At 55.0% G+C, this 25,518-nt stretch overlaps 1 protein-coding gene across 2 annotated transcripts; it reads right to left on the reverse strand.

The window, feature by feature from the left end:
* Window positions 1-63: 63 nt before the first annotated feature.
* Window positions 64-25,505, reverse strand: TECR (trans-2,3-enoyl-CoA reductase). Of its 2 annotated transcripts, none has more exons than XM_025457805.3 (13): window positions 25,371-25,505; window positions 3,207-3,257; window positions 2,452-2,503; window positions 2,072-2,116; window positions 1,876-1,979; window positions 1,684-1,799; window positions 1,492-1,597; window positions 1,281-1,353; window positions 1,116-1,159; window positions 986-1,043; window positions 815-903; window positions 399-444; window positions 64-315 (listed from the first exon to the last, which is right to left on the reverse strand). In XM_025457805.3, the coding sequence occupies exons 1-13, from the start codon at window positions 25,383-25,385 to the stop codon at window positions 188-190; spliced, it is 927 nt and encodes a 308-aa protein (XP_025313590.1). In that variant the 5' UTR covers window positions 25,386-25,505; the 3' UTR covers window positions 64-187. The 2 variants fall into 2 exon arrangements, with proteins under 2 accessions (XP_025313590.1, XP_035559232.1); XM_035703339.2 differs by lacking the exon at window positions 25,371-25,505 and adding an exon at window positions 15,610-15,756.
* Window positions 25,506-25,518: the final 13 nt, after the last annotated feature.

The raw sequence follows: 25,518 nt of genomic DNA on the forward strand, positions 1-25,518 counted from the left end.
GCCTCTGTCTGTGGTGTCCTGGTCCCCAAACCACCCCTACCCCAAAGAGAGCCAGAGTCCAAGTTTGGCAGGGACAGGTAGGTTTTATTCCAAGCACTGGAGAGTGGCAGTCCCCTCTCCCCCAGAATGACCCTGGGACAGAGGGATGAAAGCCTGGCTTGGCAGAGCCTGGGAGGTGGGTAGCAGCTCAGAGCAGGAAGGGGATGATGGGCATGCGCAGGGGTGGGTAGTCTCGGAACTCCTTCAGGTAGCTGCGGTGCTTGCCCTTGGCCCAGATGGTCATCTGAGTGAAGCCCACCAGGGAGAAGAGGGCCACTGTGGGACAGAGCAGGGGCATCAGGGGCCGCACATCCAGGGCCCTGGATGGGCGGGGTCCCACGGAGGGACAGCGGGCTCACCTGGGAGACATTGTGTCATGATGGCAAAGCCAATCCAGGACCCCACCTGTGGGGAGAGCAGGCAGGGGTAAAGGTGGGCAGGGCTGGGCTGTGCCTGCATTTCTACAGAGGCTTCACCCACGCCCCAGAGCCACCCCCCTCCTCAAACCCTTTCAGAGTGAGGGGGTAGAAATCGAACTCCAGCGCCAGAGAGCCCTTGAGTACACCGGGGCATGAGGAAGCTGCCCCCACAGCCCCCTACAGCTGCAAGCCTGGCCTGACACACCCAACTCCCAGAAAGGCTGGCCTTTCCATCTCCAAATGCTCCAAACTGCTAAAGCGGCCGCTGAGCCAGGCACCCCTATTAGGGGCTGGTCCCTCCACGTGGGGCCCCCACCCCTGGAGGAAGAACAGAGGTGAGAAGGGCAGACCCTCACCTCGTAGGTGTAGTTGGGGCAGGACACCAGCAGGAAGAGCCACGTGAAGGGGTTCTTGGTGGGGTATGGGATCTTCCTGGTCTTGGACCCTGGCAGGCAAGACAGGAGGGGCAAGTGAGACCTTCCCTCACCAGCCTGCCCACCTCCCCTCGTCTGGGACAGGCCACTCACCCGCTGGCCGCAGGTCTCGCAGGGCCATGTGGATGGAGAAGTTGCCAAGCTGGCAGATCTGTCAGAGCAGCAGGGTCAGCCCAGAGCCCCCAGACTCCCCGCCCCATCCCCCTCCTCCCAGCCTGCTTACCACGAAGATGGCCAGTGCCAGTTTAACCTGCTGAGCTCCGTAGGCTGAAGGGGAAGTGAAGAAGGGAGGCCCATGAGGGGAGAGCCAGGCACGCGGGGGGGGGGGGGGGGGGGGGGGGGGCTCATGGCAGGGGGAACAGGGTAGGTAGGGCCCAAGGCCACTTACTAGGGGGCGTGTAGAGAGGATGGTTGATGTAATAGGCCATCCAGGCGGCAAAGCCCCAGTAGTAGGTGCAGTTCTGAAAGTGAACAAGGCTGGGATGAGGCCTGGCCTGGCAGAGGGTGGCACCAGGGATGTGCAGGGTCCGGGGATGCATCCGAGTGGGTCGGGCTGGGAGGAGGCCAGGGTCTGGGTGGACGCACCCCAGGGCGCTCACCTTGAAGATGTTGCGCAAGGGCATGGTGCCATGGGAGAAGCGGTGCACGAAGAGCGTCTCCAGCAGACGCTTGACGTAGTGGAATGAGTGGCAGATGCAGGCGAGGCTGGGGGGGGAGCCGGCTCAGCTGGGGCAAGTCCAGCAGGCCTTCCCCCCTCCCCCCACCGCCCCCTTCCACCTGGCCCCACTCACTGCACCACCGAGTGCCGGCTGGACGTGAAGTCGTATTTGTGGCCGTAGATGAAGGGGACGCGGAAGTAGAAGAGCAGATAGATAAAGAGGGGCCCTGCGTACTCAGTCAGGAAGACCTAGGGCACGAGGAGCAGGTGAGTCACCCCAATGTGGCTGATGGGAAAGGAGTCCCCAGAAAGGGCTAGGACTCACCGTCACCCAGCTGATCTGGGCCCCCAGGTCCCGGAAGTAGAGTGTGGCCGTGGTGCCCACGGGCAGCTTCTGCAGAATGTCCTCATCCTTCAGGGACTTGCCCTCTGCAGAGACCGGCCAGGACTCAGTGCTGCCCGGACTTTTGCCCACCGCCACCCGGGAGCCTAGGGGTGGCCAAGCGGACAGCTATACTCACTGGGGTCCAGGCGGAGGGACTGGCGAGCAGGGTACCACTGCGGATCTGTGGGGGAGAGGAGGGCGTCACAGCACACAGCCTAACAGCCCAGGGACCCACATCTCCAGCGCATGGACGAGGCCTCTGACGTCTGTGCCTCTAGGACACAGCCGAGAACAGCCCAAGTAGAGGCGGGATATTGTCCTTCTGAAAGCCCAGCAAGGGCGTTCCTGCCAAGGGCGACGCAGGCCCACCTGCCCCAGGCAAGCCAAGAGAAGCCTGAGCCACAGGGAGGGCATCACTGCAGGACCTGGGGGGAGAGGCATGCAGGACGGGGTACCACCCTGAGGCCCCTGCCCATAGGGGTCATGGAGGGCAGGGCAAATGGGCCCTGGACTTACGGGTCTTGGTGAAAAGGTTCTTGATCTCGGCAATGGTGGCATGGGGCTCCACCTGGGGGAAGCACAGGCCGCAAAGAACTCAGGGCAGGGTGGGGCATGATCGAAGACCTGTCCTGGTGAGGGGGGATGGACGGGGGACCTGGGCAGCTGCTATGGGAGGGGGAAGGCTGGAGCTCAGGCCCCCCACCTACATGCCCAAAAGGAGCAGCCAGGGCCCTGCTCGAGTGGGAACAGCTGTAGGCCTGAGGTCCCGGTTTTACCAGGACACCCCTGGCCTAGCTGGGAGACAGCTGGAGCATGGGAAGTTGGGCCCGCTTCTCTGCCTCTCCTCCTCGCCCCCGCTACAGCTCCCCTCAGAGTGAAGGCCCTCTCGGGGCCAGAACTCCCTGGGACAGGAGCCCTTTCCCCCTTCCTAGCCTTGACAGGGGGCAGGTCTCAGAACTCCCACCTTCTGCCCAGGCCCCAAAGCCCTGCAGGGTCCACAGAGGCTACTTCACCTCCTCCCACCAGGAGGCCAGCTCCTGGCCACACCCAAGGCCCATCGCTGCCCACTCTACCCCAAGCCGGCAGCGACAGGCCTGGGGACAGTAAGTACCCTTCGTACTCCTGAGGGGTAGGTGGGGTGTCAGGACACAGGTTGGAGGGACACAGTCCAGCTGGACAGCTCCCATGTCCTCAGAACCAGAAGCCCCAGGAAGGCACAGGGTCTCAGGCCCAGTGCCCTTGGCCCAGTACAGCTGGCGCCACAGTCCTACCTTGTCCAGGAAGCACAGCTTCTCCCGCGTCTTTGCGTCCAGAATCTCCACCTCGAAGAAGAGAACGGCCTTTTTAGGTTTTTTGGTCGCTTTGGCGGGTGCGATCCGGGGGAGGCCGTTGAGGCCGAGACTAGGGCCGGGGCCGAGGCCCTGGCTGGCCTCCCGGGCCACCATGCTCATGTTCAGGTCCATGCTGCCCCGCTCTGCCCACCGCAGCCAGCGGCCCCAGCTGCCGGCCCTCAGCCCCCACCGCAGACCTCCCCACGCGAAGCAGCTCTGGGCCGGGCCGGCGCGATCAAATTCTGCCGCGGTGCTGGAAAGGAGCCCGCGCCTGCCCTGGCACCGCCGTCTTCTGTGCAGATGTAACCCGAGTGCCCCGCAGCCATGGCCCAGCTAAATATAAAACTGCCCCAGACTGAGCCCCCCAGGAGCCGTGCCACAGACCTCCCAGGGGCAACCCCCAGGGGCTGGGTCTCCCCAAAAGTGAGGCTTTCTGGTGGACACAGCCCCCAAACAGCCCAGGGAGGCAGGGATACCTCCCCTGCGGCGGGCACCAAGGTGCCTCCAGCCCAGGCCCCATGCAAGGCGGGGTCAGCCACTGGAGGAGGGTGAGCGGCCCACGAGCCACCCAAGCCCCGGCGCCCAGCTCAGGCCCGCAAAGTTCACTGGGCTTGGAGAAATCCCAGCTATTTTGAGAATCCGAGAGATAGATCATCCATTTCCCCTCCTGAGCTGTAAGAGACTCTGCGGATTACTTTCCTTGTGCATTTATGTTCCCAGGGAGGTGACAGATTCCGGACTTATTGGTGCAGAGAGCCTCTAAGCGTGTAAAGGGTCAGGAAACCAAGTCTCCAGCTGCATCCTCAGCCTGCACTGATGAGCCCTTGGCCCTTGCCTCCCTGCCCTGCCTCTCCACTCACTTCTCACTTGTAGGTCCATGCAGACCTCACTCAAGGCCACCTCTAGGGCAGTGTTCCCACTGCGTCCGCCCAACATAGCACCCTTGCCTAGGCCCTGAGCCCCACAAAGCCCAGAGCACACTGCCTGGCCGCCCCCACCCCACAGCTCTGCCTGAGTCCCCACACAGTGGCCAGACAGGAGCAGAACAGCAGGGCAGACTGGGAGGGACAGCGACCTCAGGGAGGATGCAGCCCACCCGTCCCAAGCAGGTCACAGAAGGTACCTGGAAGAGCAGTGAGTACGTGAACTGCTGGAGCTGGATGGAGGCCCAGCAGTGGTCAGCTGATCCCAAAAGGCCCAAGTGCTCCCATAGGGGGCTTGGCCCAGATGCTCTTAGACATGGGGCCGTGGCAGGCAGTGCTGACTCTAACCTCAAGTCAGCCCCTGGCCAGCAGGTGCTGAGAATCCGTCCCACCCCCTGGTAGACCCTTGGTCAGAGGCAGATGGGGAAAGGAGCAGAATGAGAACCCCAGGGCAGGACCCCAGCCTGGGCTCTTTGAGGACATAGCCACCCACCTGCAGCCCAGGCAGACGGATCCACTGCAGCCAGCTCCCTCCATGCGTCCCCCAATAACGGGGCATGGTGGGCAGCACCCAGGACTGAGTCTGGCCCCACCATGCAGTCACTGGGTGACCAGCCCCTCACTTCTCTCTCAGCCTCTGCTGGGGGGCAGGTAGGAAGGCGTGGACTTCAAGGAGCCATAAGGGTCGTGAGGCAGTGTGAGCGAAGCACCAGCACGGTGCCTGACAGTGCCCCAAAACCTGAGGCCACGAGCCAGCGGGAAGGGCAAAGGCCTGGGTGCAGATCCTGCAGCACAGAGGCCCATTTGCCAGCGGGAAGGGCACAGGCACGAGCCAGCGGGCACAGAGGCCCATTTGCCGATGTACGCTATGCCCGCTCCATACCACCTACAGGAGACGGCCCAACACCCATCCCTGGCCTACGCCGCCTATGATGCTGTGCTAGACGGAGGGGGCCTGCTGCCGACGGCAGGCTCTGCCCAGCTGTGTGGACTTGGGGGGCAGGTGACCGAGTCCCTCTGAGCCAAAGAGAAGGACCAGAAAAATGAAGCCGGTCCTACTGCCCAGAGTGCCGGGCCCCAGCAAGAGGACTTGTAGGAGAGGGAAGAGGCACATGCAGAATGTGCCAGAAAGGGCTAGAATAGCAGGGCCATGGGCAGGCAAAGGGCCTGCCCCGTGGCAGCAGGTATATTAATAGTTCCTGGGTCCCAGGGGGGCAGTGCCCACATGCCTCCAGAGCCCGTGTGGGGCAGGAAGGCAGCACCGCGCCTCTTGGGAGAGGAGGCCTCTGAGTTCCTGCTGAACCACTCAATAGCTTAAAATACAACCGGCCCCTCTCCCTGCTGGCCAGCTGCTGAGGGAGGGCTGAAATCCTACTCCTCTCCCCCAACCTGGGCACCAGACCAGGGTCCCGGGGAGAGTCGGGGGCCCCCGACTGGCTGCCGGGAGAGGAAGCTGGTGGCGGGAGGGGCGGCCGGTAGAGGGGCACACTCCCAGTAGCCACAACCACGGACGCGCCCAGGCGGATCCCAGGCTGGAGGAGAGGAGCCCGCGCCCTCCCACAGGTAAGCCTGGCCTTCGGGGAAGCACCCAGGGGCCCAGCCCGGCAGGGTGGGGCTGCCTCAGCTCAGGGCCACTCTTCTGCCCCCAAATCCCAGGACCCAGCAGCCTTCACTATGAGAGAGGTCTGAAAGGCCCTGAGGGGTGAGGGCGATGTGGGACACAGGACCTCTCTGTACTATTTCTGTAATTCTCCATACGTCTGTAATTATTGCAAAATAAAAAGCGAAATAAAAGTTATGCTAGATGGCATAGGGGGAAAAAATATACTAAGGAAAAGAAGCCAGACACAAAGAATCACATATTTATGTAAAATGTCTGGAATAGGCAAATGCAAGGAGGCAGAAAGGCGGCACTGCCAGGGGCTGGGAAGGGGAGTGAGCACCCTGCCTAATGGGAATCTGGCATCTTTTAGGGACAATGGAAATACTCTGGAACTAAACCAAAGTGTGGCTGCAGCGGGGCAGACAAGAGTGTGAATGTACTCAATGCTGCTAAACTGTTCATTTTTAAATGGTTACTTTTATGTGGATTTCACCTCAATCAATTATTTTCAGGGGGGTGGCTAACAGGCAGGCCCCAATTACCCATCAAGAAAAGGTCCCAAGGCAGGGAGCAGCAAGGGCTCACCACTCCCATCCAACCCCCCTATACTGAGGGCCTAAACACAGGGACCCAGCTGGTCGTGTGCTTCCCAGTCTCTGGTCCCAGAACCCATCCACCCACCGTGCCCCTCCCCAGCCCACACCACCCCACATTGTGCTGTGCTTCCCTCTCCTTCCCTCCCTCTCTCCTTCCCTCCCTCTCTCTCTCCTTCCCTCCCTCTCTCCTTCCCTCCCTCTCTCCTTCCCTCTCCTTCTCTCTCTCTCTCTCTCTCTATCACACACACACACACACACACACACACACACACACACACGCCTGCCAGGCCACCAGCTTGGGGTGGGGCCCAGGGTAGGCCTAGACCAGGTCAGAGGGTACAGACAGCTGCCAAGCACAGCTCACAGGCAGGGCTCCTGAGCACAGGGTAGGCAGCAGGCCCAGGCCTCATCCCTGGGGAGAAGACAGGCCAGCAGAAGGGAGGAGAGGTTAGCCCTTCTAAGGGAGCTAGAAGCAGGGGAAGGGCTGGGAGGGGTGTTACACTCGATGGATGGGTGAGGGGGGCCCCTGGCCCTAGGTCCCAGCACTGACCACAAGCAGGGGGTGTGGCACCACAGCCTCAAGCACAATGGACACAGAGGACAAGGACAGAGCAGACACGCTGGCCTGAGACACGGGAATGTGGCGTTGCGATGACAGTTCCACTAGCCTGGGAGGAATTCTCACCCAGGCGCCTGAGATTCCAGGGTCTGGCCAACAGCAACTCGTGGCATGCCACGAGGTCAAGGCATGGGGGTGGGGGGAAGGGCAGGACAGAGGGTGGGGCCGCAGCCCACCCTGAAAGAGGGGTGGGAGCCAGGCTGCAGCCTTCCCCAGCCTGGAGAGGAGTGACCAGAGCCAGTGCTGAGCAGCAGGGCCTCTGGCCTTCACTGTCTTCATGGAAATACATTGCAGATCAACACAGCACCAGTAGAAAAGGGGGTGATGTTTTCTGAGGACTGTTCTGAGCCAGCGCCAGTGCCCAGAGCAAGGCTCTAGGGATGAACCCCATCTGGCGGATGAGAAAACCAGAGCAATGGGAAAGCAGAGCAGTTATGCAACTACATGAGAGGCCCAGGGCCTTTGCACATGCTGTTCCCACTGCCTGGTCCACTCTCCCCAGACCCCTCGGGGCTCCTTCCTTCATGTCCTTGGGCCTTTAGATAAATTCTCAGTGAGGCCCTTCCTGACTCAAAAATAGCAACCCCCAGATAGCAGCTCCTGAGGGCAAGGACTGTCCTGTTCTCAACCATTTCCCAGCACTCAGAACAGCCCAGCAAGAAGGCGTGCTCAGTAAACACCTGCATGAGGCAACTGGGCTTGCCCAAGGTCACACACATCACGACCTAAAGCTCCCTGGCCACTACCCTCTGAGCCAAGGCCCTGCCCTGCTCCTCCTGCACCACACGCCAGGGGGCCCTACCCACCTTGCCAAACCCCAGGGCAGCAACAGGGTGGAGGCTGCTGCCTGGAGCTCTCCCTATCCTGGGCCGGGGACCTAGCTCCAAGGAAGCCTCTCTGAGGCCTACAGACATGCCCACCTGCTCCAGTGACCCCGGGGGGTCCAGCATTCTGGCAGCTGGACCCTCCTGCCAGCTCTGGGGCACTGCTCACCAAGGGAAAGGGTCAGTGACCAAGCCAGCTCCAGTTCCCGGGGAAACTCGCTGTCTTTCTTCACCAGCAATCCCAACCCAGAAGGGGCTCCATGCTGAAAGGCTCTATGTGGCCAAGGTCCTCAGAGGCACTACCACAGGCCCAGCGGCCCCCTCACAAGGAGGGCTCAAGGGCCTCCACAACCACGTGCACATCCCCCAGGCTCTGAGGTCAAGGGGACCCACTTACTTCCTGGCTGTGTGGCCTTGGACAAGTAACTCAACCTCTCTGAGCCTCCGTTTTCTCATCTCTAAAGTGAGCTGCCCCCACCTGCCATCCTACAGGATTACTGTAAGACTTACAGAGATAACAACCAAAAAAAGTATGTAAACGTGCCCGGCCTAAAAGTGATCCCCCTAAAGAAAGAGTAAATGCGATTAAACCGATACGGGCAAAATAGTACTGGCAGGTAAGCAGGGCGCCTGGCCCTTTCTCCCCAAGTCCGAGCACGGCCATGAAGGAGCCCAACCACAGGGCACCAAGGTCAGAGAGGTGGTGCCATGATGCTCATCCAGCTGGTGACCGCGCAGCCCCAACCCTAACAATAGCAAGACACGTGCGGGTGGGAGAAGCGGGGCCGCAGGGCCGTCCCCACCGCACTTCACCCCCTTCACCCCCTTCACCGCTGGCCAGCGCGGCGGCCTCGCCTCTCCACTGCCCCCTCGTGGCCGCGCCCTGCACTCCCCCCGCGGGAAGACACCCTGGTCACCCAGGCAACCGGGATGGGACCAAGAGAGCGAGCGCTGCCTCGGGCTCTGCCACCTGCCAGCCAAGAGGCCTTGAGAGCAGGGCCCCACATCCATCCATTCCTTCCTTCCTTCATCCACTCCTGCCTGCCCCCCTCCCTCCCCCATCTCAGGGGCTGCAGCGAACCTTCACACAACAGCGTGCCCCAGCCTGCGTGCGCTGTGGGGGAGGAGGGATAGGCAACAGTGACATGGTGTGTCGCCAAGAGTTATGGAGAAAAACAGAAAGAGGAGAGGGCAGGTGGGGGAGGAAACCGATTTTCGAGGGAGTGGTCAGGGAAAGCCTCCCTGAGGAAGGGGCATCTGAGCAAAGGCCAGAGGGACATGAGGGAATGGAACAAGTGCAGCAGGCAGAGGGAACAGCAAGTACAAAGGCCCTGCGGCAGCACTGACCTCAGCATATCTGAGGGGCAGGAGGGCCCTGTGGACAGCACAGAGTGAGTGAGGGGGGAGGGAAGGGACAGGGCAGGTCATGCAGGGCCTTGTGTGCCATGGGGAGGGCTCCGGCTTTTACCCGGAGTGAGGGGGGCGCCAGGAAGGGTTTGGGAGTAGAGCAGGGGTGGGATCACGTGCTCACAGGCAGCTCCTGGGAAATCAGACTAGGGCAGAGGCAATAATGGGGGGTGGAAGCAGGGAGGTGGCCACAGAGGAGTGAAAAGTGCTGGAAATCTGGAGAGACTATAAAGGCAAAAAGCACAGGGTCTGCTGAAGGTCTGAAGGAGTGGGGGGAGGGAGTCTGAAGTTTCTGACCTGAGCCCCAGAAGGGAGCAGTGGCAGGAGTAGGCACCATGTAGGCCAGGTGTGAAGTTTGTGACCGCTGATCCTGCCGGAGCTGCCGGACAGCCATGGCCCACAGGACCCAGGCCCCCTGCAAGGCCTCCAGGCGGGAGCCCAGCCCCCTCTTGAGCCTCAGCGTCCCCATCTTCACCAACACATCCAGGCCCAGTGCTCCCCAGACTCCTCCCATCTATGAACAAGACTCAGCGGCCACATCCCAGGGCCCCCTGGGACAAAGGGTAGGGAGAGGCCTGAGGGTCAGCTTGGCTTCCAGGTCACCCTCATCAGCTCCCACTTATGCACCTGGAATTTCTGTGCATCCTAATATGGGACCTGCCCATGGGGATACATCCAGAACAGCAGGCCCGGAGCTGCAGCACAGACCCCTTTCCTTATCCTCCCCTTTCAGCTGTACGACAGCTGAGGGAGCAGGGGCTGTTAGCTCCATTTCTCAGATGAGGAAGCTGAGGTCCAAAGGTTGAGGAGCACACCCAGCCCCCCACCCAGGCCTCTGGGGCCCCACCCCAGCCAACATGTACCCTGCAGAGGCCCCTGCAGAGACAGCGTGAGGCAGCACACCCTGCCTCCAGCAGGCTCTCTGGGACCCCACAGGGGTCTGCTTGCCGGGAAAAGGCCTCGCAAGTGGGCCACCTTGTGTGGGGGAGTGTGACCTTGGTGGGCAACATCTTCTCCTGGGGCACAAAAGGCCTGCTGTGGGTGCCAGCCCTGCTCCATGCAGCCTGGGACTCTAGGCTGGGCAAAGGCCCTGACACATACTTTGGCCAAATGGCCCCGGCGCTCATGGCCCCCAAGACCCCCACTCAGGTCCTGAGGGGATGGAGGCCTGGCCTTGAGCAGCAGGGCACCCAGCCAGCTTACCCACTTCATGGATGCAGAGGTTTGGGCACAGTCGCCTGGACTCACCAAGTAAGCACTTGCAGCTCCCTTTCCCTTCCACTTTCCAGAAATATCGAAATCACACTGCTCATGCCAAGGTGGCTGAGAAGATCTTGGGCTCAGCTGCCAGGAAGCCAGCACAGGCCGCACCTGCTCCGCCAGAAATACCTCCTTCCCCAGTGGCCTCTGCTCGTGACCCCATTTCTCTGAGGTGCCTGGGGCAGTTGCACCAGCCTCCCCAATGTGCCATGGTGGGGGCAGAATGTCACCAAGGCTGGAAGGGCTGGGAGACACTAACGACCCACTCCCAGGCTCTCACCAGCCAGTTCCCACCTCCCACTCTGCTGGCCAGACAAGAGGAGCTAGTGTCTGCCAACGTCCCTAGGCTCTGGGATGGGGGACAGAGGCTGGCGGAGCACCATGCAGCCGAGCAGCATCCTGGAGAACATTCTCTGGGTGCTCCTGTGACCCCAGGTTGGTCACTGTGATCACAGGAAGCCCAACCTGAAGGGGACACTGAACCAACATGGCAGGGACTCAGGGTCTCAGGCCTGTTGACCTGCTACTCACTGGCACCCACAGCCCACGCACGTCCCACCCACCCCGGGGCTGGCACAGGCCTTATCTCCCTGGCCTCCAGGGAACGCTGTCCCACCCAGAGCAGAGCTGCTGGGGCCTATGCCATCTGGAAGTGCCTCTGCGAGTAACATCTATCACATGCCTACCTTGTGCCAAGGACTGTGCTAAGGCCTTCACCTGCATAACTCACCTATCCTCCCCTGGGTCTGTAAGCTAACTGTGACCCCGGTTAGGCAGCTCCAAAATGAGGGGGCCCTCACCCAAGGCTCATGGCCAGGAAGTGCCAGAGCCAGTGCCAACCCGCCTGCTAGGATCCAAAGGCCCTGCTCACCACCATGATGTGATACCACGGCCACTCTGAGGAGGAGAGTTGAATGCCAACAGGAAAAGAAGTGAAGGACAGGCCCCTGGATCTGATTATCTGGAAGGCATCCCCCTCCCTGCTGATACTCCAACTCCAGCACACTCGTCTTGGAGGGTCCAGACTCTGCAGAACATGTCACCCCCACAGGGAGTGCTTTGCAGGGGAGCCCAAGGGCTGAGCCGGCTTCCCCACCAGGCCTCATCCTCTAGAGGCCCCAGCACACTCAGATACCAAAGATGAAAGGCCTGTCACCTCCCGACACCACACAGAGGGGCCTAGGCAGGCTCAGCAGCTGCCAGCGGCCTTCCTGGCCTTCGCACTTCCTGTCGTGGCCACCACAGACAGAACAGCGGGGGGGGCGGGGAGCTGGTGACACTGACATGGACACCAACACTGAGTGAGCGGCAGCGCTGCAGAGGCCGGACTCAGACCAGCCTTCCCTGCCTAAGCCTTAGCTTCTCCACCTGCTCAATGGGAATGTTCGGAAGAGGACCTAACACAGACAATGCTCGATGCTCACGGCCCCAAACCCTGCCTGCTCACTCGACCCCGCTGAAGAGCCCTGGCCTGGACAACCTAGGAGGGAGCCCAGGGTCTCCGAAGGGGGAGCTGGCACCCACAGCTGCACAAGCTCCTGGGTCACAGATGGGGACAGCCACCTCAACCAGGGCTGCCTTCCTCAAACGGGCCCTGCCCTCTGGAAGAAGCCCAACATCATCCCCCTGAGGGACTCCAGCGACCCAGACCCTCCCAATAGGGCCTCAGCCATTCCCTGGGGCGGTTCCCCACCCCATCCTTGCCCTACCCCCTGGGGGGCCATGAACACCAAGCACCCAGCCACCACCAGCTTACACTGACCCTGTTGGACTGGCACCGTTACCCCATTTTACAGACAGGGAGGATGAGGCTCAGGACCATAAGTCACAGCCCAACAACACCTGGCCACAAGCTCCCGGGGCAGGACCCCATCTGGTTTGGCTTAGAACTGAATGCTCTTCCTCCAGGGCTGTCCCTGGCCCTAGACCCTCTAGGGATGGCCTGGCTCTGCCCTCTCTGCACCCCTGCACTACCTGGCCAGGTCGAGGTTGTGACCATGTGTGGTCTCTGCATCTCTGAGCAGGAAGGTGCCATGAGGCCAAGAAGGGGGAAGAGCCAGGAGACACTGAGCCCTGCAAACACAGGCTGATGGGAGCAGCAGGAGAAGCTCATCCAGGCTGACCACCCACCTGCGTCCAGCACTTCCAGCCCACTGTGGCAGGCAGGTTAGTTCACCCCGGAAGCTCTCCCGGAACAGCCCACCCTGGGAGCCCCGTGGCCAGCCTTAAATATACGCACAGCCAACAGCAAATGCCTCCGGTACTCACAGTGTGCCGGGCACATTTTTTTTTTTTTTTTTTTTTTTTTTTTTTTTGCCGGACACATTCTCAACAAATTGTCTTTGACTATTAATCCCCTCTTGGGGAAACTGAGGCTCATTTCATTCACCGCATCTTGACTGAACACCCACTCCATGTTAGGTGCTGTTAAAGACTCTGGGGATTCGATTCAGCTGTGGAGAGAAATAGAAATCCTTGCCCACATGCAGATGACATTTTAGCGGGAGTGGGGAAGAAAGACAAAGTTACACCTAATGTTAGAAGATGCCACGTGCTACAGGAAAAGCAGAGCAGGAAAAAGAGACAGGCAGTGGAAGGGGAAGGGGGAGTATGCAGTTTTATATCAAGTCGTCAAGAAAGGCCTCCCGAGGAGATGCTGAGACAGGCTCTGAATGCAGTGGAGGAAAGAGCTATTGAGAAATCTGAGGAGAACATCCAGGCAGAGGAAGTGCCTGTGCAAAGGCCCTGAGGTGCAGCATTCTTGGTGTGTTCAAGCAACAGTGCAGAGGCCTGTGGGGCTGGAGGGAGGAAGGGAGAAAGGGACTGGGGGGTGGTGACAGGTTGTGCAGGGTCTCAGAGGCCACATGAAGATTTTGGCTTCTATTCCAAGTGAAGTGGAAACCCTGGAGGGTTCTGGGGGAGCGCAGGGATACGACCTGACTTGGGTTCTTAAAGAATTCTTCTGGACTACAGGGGAATAGGTTGGAAACAGGGAGCCCAATTCTGTCAAGATAGAAGATGGCTTACACCAAGGGGCTGGCAAACTATGGCCCATAGGTCAATTTTGGTTCACCGCCCGTTCTTGTATAAGGTAAGATGGTCTTTTACATTTTGAAATGGTTGGAAAAAATTAGAAGAAGCCTGTTTCATGACATGTGGAAATTACATGAAATTCAAATTTCAGGATCCATGAAGTTGTATTGAATGTGGCCACACTCGTTGGTTAATGTGTCATCTATGGCTGCTTTTCTCCAATGGTTGAGTTGAGAAGATGTCACAGGGGCTGTATGGCCCACAAAGGCCAAAATATTTACTCTCTGGCCGTTCACAGATAAAGCTGGCCGACCCTGGGCCTGGGCCTGGTGATGGTGGGGGTACTGATGAGAAGTGGCTGCAGAAGTACTCTGAAGGCTTAGCTACAGGATTTGCTGACTTTGGGATGCAAGGTGTGAGAGAATAAGCAGTCAAACAGCCTAGGAGCTGGGTGACTGGAAGGCTGGAAGTGCCATAACTGGAGTGGGGAAATGCAAGTTTGAGGGAAAATCTGGAGCTCAGGTTTGGATATTAAATCTGAAATGCCCTTCAACAGCCCTATGGAGAGCTCCAGCTCACTGAGAAAGCACGTAAGGCAGAGATGGGGGGATGCCTCTGGAAGCTCCACCAGCCTTTTCTGCTGACTGAGGAGTTCCCGATCATTCTCTCAGGAAACGCTTACTGAGCCCCTCAATGTGCTGGGCCCGTGCTAGGTGCTGGGCTTGATGAATGGAAAGACCTATGTGTGAGAGCAGTATGCTGGGCAATGTTCCAGGTGCTGGGATAGAATGGTGGGCACAGTTGAGAGGCCATGCTCCCCCACCAGACCTGCTCACACTCAAAGGGAACAGGGGCAAAGCATCTATCACCTATCTATCATCTATCACGTGGTCAGGATATACCAGGTGCTATGAAGAAAAGAAAGCAGGACAGGGGGCCCAGAGCACCACAGGAGGTGGTCAGGGAAAGTCCCTCTAAAGAAGTGTAATTTGAGCCACAGCCAGAATGAAGCCAAAGAGGGAGCACCAGCATGAGGCTCCCTGTGGGAAATGCAAAGGCCCTGAGGCAGCACACAGTTTGGCAGGGCTCTGGAACATGCAGAGGCTGGAGCAAAATGGACTTGAGAGTGAGCAGTTGAGGAGAAGGGTGGAGTGGAGGGAGACCCAGACAAGTACTTTAGGAAGTCACCACAACCTGCTCTGGTTTTGAGAAAGATCCCTCTCGCTGCCAGGGGCAAATGTGGAAGCAGACACAGCAGTGAGTCTCAGAAACAACACAGACCAGAGACCTCAATGGGGCCTGGACTAGGGCACAGAGGTGCCAAGTTGGGGAAAAGACTCTAATTCCTGGATTTTTTTTTAAAGATTTTATTTATTTATTTATTCATGAGAGACACACACACAGAGAGAGAGAGAGGCAGAGACACAGGCAGAGGGAGATGCAGGCTCCACACAGGGAGCCCAACACGGAACTCGATCCCGGGACCCCAGGATCACGCCCCGGGTTGAAGGCAGGCGCCAAACTGCCGAGCCACCCAGGGATCCCTAATTCCTGGATCTTGAGACACCACTGATTCAAACCAAGTCACCAATTTGAGGGAGGGGGGACTATCTACACAAATATAGGATATATACGTATATCTCAATCAACTTAAGGAATATGAAAACACCAAGGGGGAAGACTGTGCATGCTGGGATGGAAGGAGGACAGCTGAGGAGTGCAGGATTTCTGGAATGTTTATTAGGCCTACCTGTGTCTTTTTTTTTTTTTTTTAATAGGCCTACCTGTGTCTTTTTTTTTTTTTAAGATTTTATTTATTTATTCATGAGAGACAGAGAGAGAGGGGCAGAGACACAGGCAGAGGGAGAAGCAGGCTCCTTATGGGGAGCCTGACGTGGGACTCGGGTCTCTAGGATCACACCTTGGGCTGAAGGTGGCGCTAAACCACTGGGCCACCAGGGCTGCCCCCTACCTGTGTCTTTAAAGGGAATGGTGAATTAAGAGGAAAAGCCTGGCTCTCACAGTTAAGGAAGGGGTCCCGGAAGATGCCCTTGGCCATGTTCCCCCTGCAGCATTACCTGTGAGCAGCACCTTGAGCCCCACAGGCCTCTGCTGGCTCCACTCTCTGGTCGACAGTAAAATGAAGCAAGGGAAAATGAACCCAGGAATTCTGTATGCACATCCTTCCCCGTGCCTTCTCTCTCTGGCATACATGGTCACTTGTTTCACAGCATCTACTGAAGCCCCTGCCAGGGGCCAAGGCTTACAGAAGGTGCTAAGGCCTATGTGCAGAGAACATAGAGAACAGAAGAGGCACCAGGGTCATGAGTGTGGCATGCAGGGTCATGTGAATCTCTCAGAGGAGGTGGCATGCAAGCTGAGCCTTGAATGATGGCATTCCAAGATGGGAAGGGCAAAGCCACCTCTCCTGAAATACTGTTATTTAGGACAGGGGTTGCTCGGCTCAACCAATCCTGTCCTGAACAGGGACAGTGACAGTGGTTGACAGTGGCTCTCCATCCCCAGCCAGAAGATTTTGTTAGACTTTAGTCCCTGGAGTGAATAGTATTCAACAACATACTGTTTCAGATTGCACACATCCCTCCCAAGAATTCTGATACTCCCCTCAGACCCCACAAACAGCTATGTTCCCCCAAGCCCACCCCCCCCCACCTGAGTCAGACTCCTGAGAGGTCATAGGAAACAGCTTCTCCCCACAAGAATAGTGGAGGCTCCAGTTCTTTGAGCTCTGTCCTGCTTCCTGATGATCTATGATGCTCCAGTGACAGTTGCTAAACCGCCCTCCCCCAAATTTGGCCGACCCGCCCTCACCCAGAGGACAGACACCATTCCCACGGGCCCCACCACAAAACTGGCATGGACCCAGCCAGTGCTCCCTGGCCCCATTATAAAGGAAAAACAGAGTTCAGAAGGACCTGGACAATGGCACAAGCCCTGCAGTCTGCAGGGCCCACTGAATGGCCTGGGGACATGCTTACATAAGAGCCTGGTTCGAGCAGGGACAGGGACAGGGCTGTGCCAGCCTGCCAGTCACCATGACCTACTGAGAGGCCCTTTATCCCTCAGAGGGCTGGGAAAAGCTCGTGGCCCATCTCTAACTAACCACGGGACTGGAAGCGGGGGGAGACCCAAACACCATCCACCACCCACTAGTCAGTAATAAGAAACAACTACTCTGTGCATTTATGTAACAAACACCTAAAACAAGAAGAGCCCCTCAAGGACCTAAAAATAAACCGCCCTCTAAAAGTTTAACTGTTAGGACAAATCAACAGAAAAGGGACTTCATCACTCTCAGGACAAAGTCCATGGGTCTCTCTATCCAGTCGGCCTCATCACTCAACATGGGACACCCACAAAGTCTGGCCTCCAGGCCTTGGCACCAACTGCCCCCCTGCCCCTGTCATCCCCTCCCTAAAACCCCTGTCCTCAGGCCTCAGTTTAGATGAAAAGACTTTGAGGGCAAAGGCTGTGGTTAGTTCACCCCAGTATTCCTGAGGTAGGACAGGTACAGAGAAGAACGTTGAACGAATGAACTAATGAGTCAATGACAGACAAAAACAGTGGATCGCCACAACAGAAGGACGCTTGGATGAGGACAACCTGTCAGGATCCTACAAGGCCAAGGGCAGGTGCTATGCTGGAAGCTTGTGGTGAGACCAAGTGTGAGGAGGAGAAGGATGATATGGAACAGGCTGACCACGGCTGGGCTGGACCTGGGGCTCCTGACCAAGGAACCATAAGAAGCCAGCTTCCCTCGATCAGGATCACTAAGGACTAGCTCAGCCCAACACATGAGACACAGTTCTCAGCCAGGTCCCAGCAGCAGCCCCACAATCACCCTTCTGCTCTCCAGGAGCCTGACCACAGGAGATGCATTTATTCATCAAATTGCTCATTTCAACAAGGAGGCCCTGGCCAGATGCTGGGGAAGCTGCAGGAAAGAGATACAAAAAAGAGTCCCTCCCCTCATGGAGCTCAGTCTGACCATGAAGTACCCAAATGAAAATGCAACCACAGCCAGAGGGGGGCCAGAAGGAGAGGAACAGGGTGCTGGGGGATGAGGCGGAGGTCCTACTCCAGGTAGGATGGTCCAGGAAGGCCTCTCTGCATGACTTTAAAACTGAGCTCTCAATAATAAGAAGGGACCCGACAGAAGGTGGGGGTGGGAGGTACTCATTAAGCCTCTGCCTTCAGTTCAGGTCATGATCCCGTGCTCTTGGGATCAAGTCCCTCATTTCCCTCTCCTCCCCACTTGTGCTCTCTCTCACTGCCTCTCTCTCTCAAATAAATTAAAGATTTTATTTATTTGAGAGAGAGAGAGATAGCCAGACAGAGCATGAACGGAGGGGAGAGGGAGAAGCTGGCTCCTCACTGAGTAGGGAGCCTGACATGGGCCAATCCCAGAACCCTGGGATCATGACCTGAGCTGAAGGCAGACTCCCAACTGACTGAGCCACCCAGACACCCCCATAAATAAAATCTTTAAAAAAGAAGAAAGAAAGAAAGAAAGAAAGAAAGAAAGAAAGAAAGAAAGAAAGAAAGAAAGAAAGAAGAAAAAAAAAGGGACCAGGAGAAAACGAGGAAGAGCATTTCTGGCTGAGGAACCAGCATGTGCTCAGGGCAGGAGCATGGCTGCGGGTATTTGAGGAGATGAAAAACAGAAGTTTAGGGATGAATGAGGAAAGCAGGGGACAGAGGATGACAAGAAGTCTCTGAGGGATGGTTTTGAGCCACAAGTGCTAAGATTTTTCCATCTACATGAGAAAAGACCCTTTGGCTGCTATTGGGTGGGAAACATGGCCAGGAGGGACAAGAACAGAGGCTGCCCCGCTTCTGGGTGACTAGGGAATGGTAACATCAGAAGACCAGGCTCACCTGAAGCACCCACTTCTTGGGACGATTTTTTATCACAATAAGGCAAAAAGTAGGTTCTGACTGTGCTCCCACTTCACCAAGGATCTTCCCGTGGAGAAAAAGTAGATCCCAAAATCTGACTTCCAATGTGTGTGGCAGTATATCAAGACTGATCACAAGCTTCTTCCTCCATCTTCTGGGCCTATTGTTTAGCATGAATCCATCTCCAGCAGCATGTCCAATGAATCAAGCCTCCATGGCCTTGTTCACAGGCAAGTTTTAAGGCATTCAAAAGAGGCCACGCACAGAAAGCATTTCTAATAACTTGACTGACTGGTCATCTGTCCAACAATTTGTCCTTAATGCTCTGTATCTTGACTGTGGGCCAAGAAGCGTGCTGGACACTCTACACCCCCCATGGCCCTCTGAGACAGGTGTCCTTATCCTGGCTTCACGGCTGGGAACACTGAAGCTCAAGCAGGTAAAGTGCCTGTCCCAAGGGCAGACCCGGTGGCCTCCAAAGATCATGTCCTTCACGACCACAGACTTCATTCTTCCCTCAGTGCACAAGGACCTGGGCCCACCCACAGGGAAGCCCCCTCTGGTCTAGCAGAACCCTGGCTCTGCCACTCACCGTGGGACCAAGGGTGCATCGCTTCACTTTTTTGTGGCCCAGTTTCCCCACCTGTCAAACAGAGACAAGAACAGTCCCTCCCTCACAGATGTATTATGAGGATTAAGTGAGTTAACAGATAAATAGCACTAAGAATAAGTATAACATCAGTAGTGTATTGATGACGAGGACGATGCTCTGGCTGTCCCCGGGTATTAAGACATCCTCAGCTGCCACTGGCAACAGCAGCAAGAAGGTGTTAAGACGTAGGCTGAACTCAACCAGCCCAACGTCTCCGGCCAAACCTGTCAGTAAGAGTGCAGAGATTCCCAACCAAACTCAACTGTGTCATCGAGTCCCTTCCTAGCACAGTCCCCACTCAGGGCTGTCAACTCTCCACTTACCTCTCCTCAGGAACGAGCTATTCAAGAGGCTCTGCGCAGCTCGCAGCTCAGGGGAGCTCCTGAGTCCCATCCTGCGCTCACCCACTCCTGCCACTAAGATCCTCCTACTCACCGACCCCCCTCAGCCCCGCCTCCACCCCGCCTGCTCGCCTAGGCCCCGCCCACTCCTAAGCCCCGCCCCACCATCCCACCCCGGCCCCGCCCTCTACTTAAGCCCTGCTTTTCCCATCCCGCCCAAACCCAGGCTCCCAGCCTGAGGCACACCAACACGAGGAAGGTCTTTACACCTCACGGTGGCATTCCTGGCTTGCCAATCGGGCTCTCACTTCTAGAATTCTGGGGGGCAAGCAAGCCCATCCAAACCTAGGGCCAAGGGAGACCGTCCGCCAGCAGTCCACGCTGACCCACGGAGCCCCTCCCACGCTCCCTCCAGGGATGCTCCCATGCTCCCTCCCTGGGAACAATGGAACAGCACAGCCCACCTGGCCACCAGCAGCCTCTGGAAGCATCAGCTCGGCCAAAAACAACATAAGCAAACCCAGGGCTAAAGTCCGGCTACACTGCTTCCTGACTCTGTGACCTTCTGCAACTTAATTTGCTTCTCTTAGCCTCCGTTTCTTTATATGTAAAGTAGAATACTCGTGCCCACCTGATTCCTCTTCTCTGGATTAAGAACCAGACAGACCTAGGTCTGGATCCTGTCTCTGCCACGACGTGACCTTGGGCAAGTTCCCTCGCCTTTCTCAGCCTCGGGTTCCTTATCCACAAATGGGGGGACAGAGTACTCCACCTCTCAGGTTTTCGGATGGACACAATAAAAGTGACCTGTCCCTGCTATTAACCCAGCAGGACTATCCAGCCCAAGACAAGACACCAACCAGCATCCCAGCCTATCTACAAATGCAAAATCAAAGCCAAAGAAAGGCATTTTGGGAAGGCCTATTCTTTTGCTGCAGCACACAGAAGGGGATTTAGAGTGAAGAGACCAAGCAATCCCTGTGTCAGAACACAACACCTTTCTGCAAACAGGCACCAAATTTAAGGTACAAAAGTCAAAGGGATCAACATATTAAAATAGAGGCTCAGGGATGCCTGGGTGGCTCAGTGGTTGGGTGTCTCCCTTCGGCTCCGGATGTGATCCCAGGGCTCTGGGATCCGTCCCACATTGGGCTCCTGCATGGAGCCTGCTTCTCCCTCTACCTGTGTCTCTGCCTCTCTGTCTCCCATGAATAAAAAGAATCTTTAAAAATAATAAAAATAATAAAATAAAAGCTCAATAGCCAGAAAAACCCTAACTACCCTTCACCTATTCCAAAAGGACAAGAATTCAGAAGAAAAAATACAAAAAATAGCAGACACCCAGATCCCACCTCCCAGATTTAACAGATATTTATATTAGATTCCTTTTTTTTTTTAATAAAATGGACAGAGCTAAAGCCTTCCCCCAACCCCTCTATCTCCAAGCAATGGTTCCTCAGTGTAATTCCCACACATTTCTGACCTCTAACTGCAATTTATCCTTTTACTATATACATATCCATGAGCAATAGAAGTCTCATTCGGTACTTTTTTAAATGTATCGAACCTTTTCCAACGTGGTTTTTTCCACTCAACAGGATGTCTGGAGATTTACTGAAGGACTGGGTAATCAAACTAGATTTTCTTTCACAGAACGGAACTGTGCACAACAGTAAAAAGAAATGAACCAGAGCTACATGTAGCACCTCCCCTTTTATGCATATCCTTTGATGATGTATTTCCAGCAATTTCGTAACATTCTCTAATATTAGCCTTTGCTTTCACAGTAGGTTTCATTTGCCCCCAAGGAGCAGCCTCAGAAAGGCTCAAAGAGGTTAATCAAGCTGTCCTGGTCACACAATTATTTACTGAGTGGCAGAGCCAGGATTCAGCCCCAGGCCTGTCTACAGCCCACACACATATGACACCATGACAGGCTGGTCAACTTGCTCCTTAATTTTCACCTTCCTGTCTAGTTTTCTGGCTCTACACAATTGCCTCCAGACCAGAACTCTACTTCCAGAACTTTCTTTTTTTTTTTTTTTTAATTTTTATTTATTTATGATAGTCACACACAGCGAGAGAGAGAGAGGCAGAGACACAGGCAGAGGGAGAAACAGGCTCCATGCACCGGGAGCCCGACGTGGGATTCGATCCCGGGTCTCCAGGATCGCACCCTGGGCCAAAGGCAGGCGCCAAACCACTGCGCCACCCAGGGATCCCTACTTCCAGAACTTTCACATACTTATGCCTGTGGAGGAAGCTGAAGCAAAACTTGCCTGTGACAAGGTACTACGTTGGCCTAGGATTATTTACAAAACAAGCACCAACTGAATGACCCTTTTTTGTGGGAGTGGAGGATCCTAAATGAGGGCAGTGGGGACCCCAAGAGGATGAGGCTTCCTCAGCTGCAGGTACCCAGCTGGGAGGTACTGATCTTCCCAGGAATTAACAAGCTCATTTACAAGATGCAGCAGCTGTTTTTCCAGTTAATACTGGGATCATTCCTTTGACCTTTCATTTGCAATGGCAAAAACAGCAATGAAAAAAAAATATCCTGTAGCCTTGGATAAGCAGGATAAGCAGTTCTCTTATCAACCCTGATCTGACCCCAAGACAATTCCAAGGCCTGCTCTGGTCTTCCAAGGAAACTACTTCAGCCAGGACCCAAGAGTGATCTACCCTATCTGCTTCATCTCAATTAGGCCACTGCAGGGATACTTTTTCCTCCTGGATCACAGAGGGAACACGGGCAGTGACAGTAAACTGTTACTGAAACAACAACAAATCCCCCCTCCAGCCGGAACCCTACCTGCCATAATATCAGCCATCAGCCCTCATTAATAAGCAGCGTGACACTCAGGTGCATCTCACACCTTTCTGAGCATCACGTCTATCCTTTGTAAGTTGCACTTCGAATCTCAGAACCACAAAGGTCTTTTGAGGGAGGCTATCCCCTCAGTGGACTGGGGGTCACTTGGGGTGAAAGGATGGACTCAGTCCAAAATAGAAATATATTCTTTGATCTAGATCATTGGAACCTTTACTCAAACTTTGTTAAATGGGACTGAAAGCATCCCTGCTATTTTTATTGATCTACAACAAACACTTGGAGTAAAACTTAATCTGTGAAACTGGGCCAGGAGACAAAGGCTCCTCCCACACAGAAACTGTAGCTATCACCTCAGAGGGTACTTGGCAAATGTTCACAAAGAATAATAGATAACACAGCAAAATACCTTTTTTCCCCCTCCATGGTCACTTTGGGGTTTTTGTTTGTTGAATACATTTTTTTTCTTTTTTTCTTTTTTTTTTAAGATTTTCTCCACTTATTTATGAGAGAGTGAGAGAGAGCAGGGGGAGGAGCAGAAGGAGAGGGACAAACAGACTTCACACTGAGCAGACAGCCAGATGCAGGGGGCTGATCCCACAACACTGAGATCACAACTGAGCCAAAACCAAAAGTCAGATGTCCAACTGAATGACCACTCAGGTGGCCCTCCCAGGTTACTTTGAACAGTGGGTTTAAAGCTCACCTTTCCTTCTGGGAGGAAAAAGATTGCAGTGAGGTAGAACATGTTCTCCAGTCCAAACAATGGTGTCAGGCTGTGCCCAGCTTCTGGAAGAAAAGTGCTCTCCCCAAGTGTCCTCAGAGGCCTACTTTATCTAGCTGCTAACTAAGAAAACTAAAATTAACTCTATTTTGCAAAATGCCACATGGAGGGATCCCTGAGTGGCTCAGCGGTTTAGTGCCTGCCTTCCGCCTGGGGCTTGATCCTGGAATCCCAGGATCGAATCCCATGTCGGGCTCCCTGCATGGAGTCTGCTTCTCCCTCTGCCTGTGTCTCTGCCTCTCTTGCTCTCTCTCTGTGTCTCTCATGAATAAATAAATAAAATCTTAAGAAAAAAAAAAATGCCACATGGATCTTCCATCCTGCATCATTTGAACTGTGGCCTTTTCTCCAAGATTGTAAGAAGGTTTGAGAGGGAAAACTAGATTAGAACTTTATCTATAATCATAAAGTTTAATGAGGCATCAGAGATTATAGAATCCTACCTCCTCATTCTTGGTACTAGTTCAAAAATGAGTGTGGACTTCTTCTGGGGTAAAGTATTCAAAGACTCTGGGTTAATTACCAAAAATAATAACAAAAGGGACAGATGCAGCTAGCAGTATTCAACTTGTAAATAAAAACAAGGACTTTCACTTATATGTGAGGTACCTCATGTGGTCAACTTTCATAGAGATAGAAGGTAGTATGGTGGGGGCACCTGGGTGGCTCATTCAGTTAAGCCTGACTCCTGATCTCAGCTCAGGTCTTGATATCGGGGTCATAAGTTCATACTCCATACTGGGTAGTCAAAAAAAAAAAAAAAAAAAGGAAGAAGAAGAAGAAGAAGAAGAAGAAGAAGAAGAAGAAGAAGAAGAAGAAGAAGAAGAAGAAGAAGAAGAAGAAGAAGAAGAAGAAGAAGAAGAAGAAGAAGAAAAGAAGAAGAAGAAGAAGAAGAAAGAAAGAAAGAAAGAAGAAAGAAAGAAAGAAAGAAAGAAAGAAAGAAAGACAGAAAAGGAGGAAGGAAGGGAGGAAGGAAGAGGGAGGGAAAAGAAGAAAAAGAAAAAAAAGAAAAGAAAAAGAAAAAAAAAGAAAAAGAAAAAGAAAAAAGAAAGCAGTATTATGGTTGCCAGGGACCGGGAGGAATGGGGCATAGGTAGTTCTTGTTTAATTGGGACAGAGTTTCAGTTTTGCAAAATCAAAAGGAAAGAGTTCTGGAGGTGGATGGTGGTGATGGTTGCACAATGTGAATGTATTTAATGCCACTGAACAGGAACTTCCAATGGTTAGATGGTAAATGTTATGTTATGTGTATTTTGCCACAATTTTTTAAATTGAGGAGAAAAAAAATGATACCTCTACCTGCTGGTTTTCATTTGGGGACCAGTGTGTGGCCTAGGAGCTGGCAACTAAGACTCTGTTGTCCTGAGTTCCTCTCTCTGTCCTGCATTTACCATCTGGGGGCCTTTGGGCAAGTCATTTGACATCTGAGACTATTTCTTCACCTATAAAAATGGAAATAATAATAGTCTCCGACCTCAGAGGCCTATGAGGATAACAAAATAAGGTAACAGAATCTCATAGTACAAGAGTAATCTGACGCTAAATTATTAGTATGCGTTTTAACATAAACTAGTTTATTACTTAATGTTATATAAAAGTCAGTAATGACCAAATAATTAAATTATGAATATTATATTGTCAGCTTAGGTCGCTAGGCGCATCGGAAGACTTCGTTTTAAGGGAAAAAGCAGCCCAAGTTAGGAGTCAGAAGACCTGGGCTTCCAGAACGGCTGTGGCAATGAGATTTCTCCCTGGTGACACGCAGGGGTTGACAAGAGATGATCTCTTAGATTACCAAAGAGCAAGATCAGCTTTGCTGTTCGGCGGGAGCCAGCCCTGAAACTGCACCTCCCTCACCGCCTAAGCTTCCCCGGGACGTCCAGGTCGAGGGAAGGGGTCCAAAGGTCGTGCCCGAGAAGGCTGACTGCAAAGCCCCTTCCTAAACCTGAGAGGTGGCGCGGTGCAAGCTTGTACAAGACACCCCCGAATCGGGAGCGAGCGTCCCGCACCTTTGTTCCTCCCCGCCCGCTGGAGGAACTGCAAGGAACCTGCCAGCTTCCCAGATCCTGCAGAGACCCCCAAGAAAAGGCAACCCCAAACCAGCCCGGGTAGCAGAATTATAAATACCCCTCTGCACATGCGCACTGCGACTTACGAGTGGCCCCGGGGCACAACGAGCGCCCACTGCGCGTGCGCCGTCCCGCTCGCCCTTTGGGGCGCAGGAGCAGAAAAGGGGGCTCCCGTGGTCCCGCGAAGAAGAAAAACGAATGAGTCTGCAGCGGCCGCTCGGTGCAGGTTTCCTCGTTCCTTACCTCATAGTGCTTCATGGCTCCCTCACACGGCCCCCTACTGCTCCTGCTGCTGCCGCTGTCTACCCGCGCGCGACAAGACACAGGGTCCCTCACGCGCTCGCGACGGCCGCGCGAGACTAACCTCGGTTCCGCGTCGGCCCCTCCCCTC

Source organism: Canis lupus, chromosome 20 (assembly GCF_003254725.2).
Source record: "Canis lupus dingo isolate Sandy chromosome 20, ASM325472v2, whole genome shotgun sequence".
NCBI classification, from domain to species: Eukaryota; Metazoa; Chordata; class Mammalia; order Carnivora; family Canidae; genus Canis; species Canis lupus.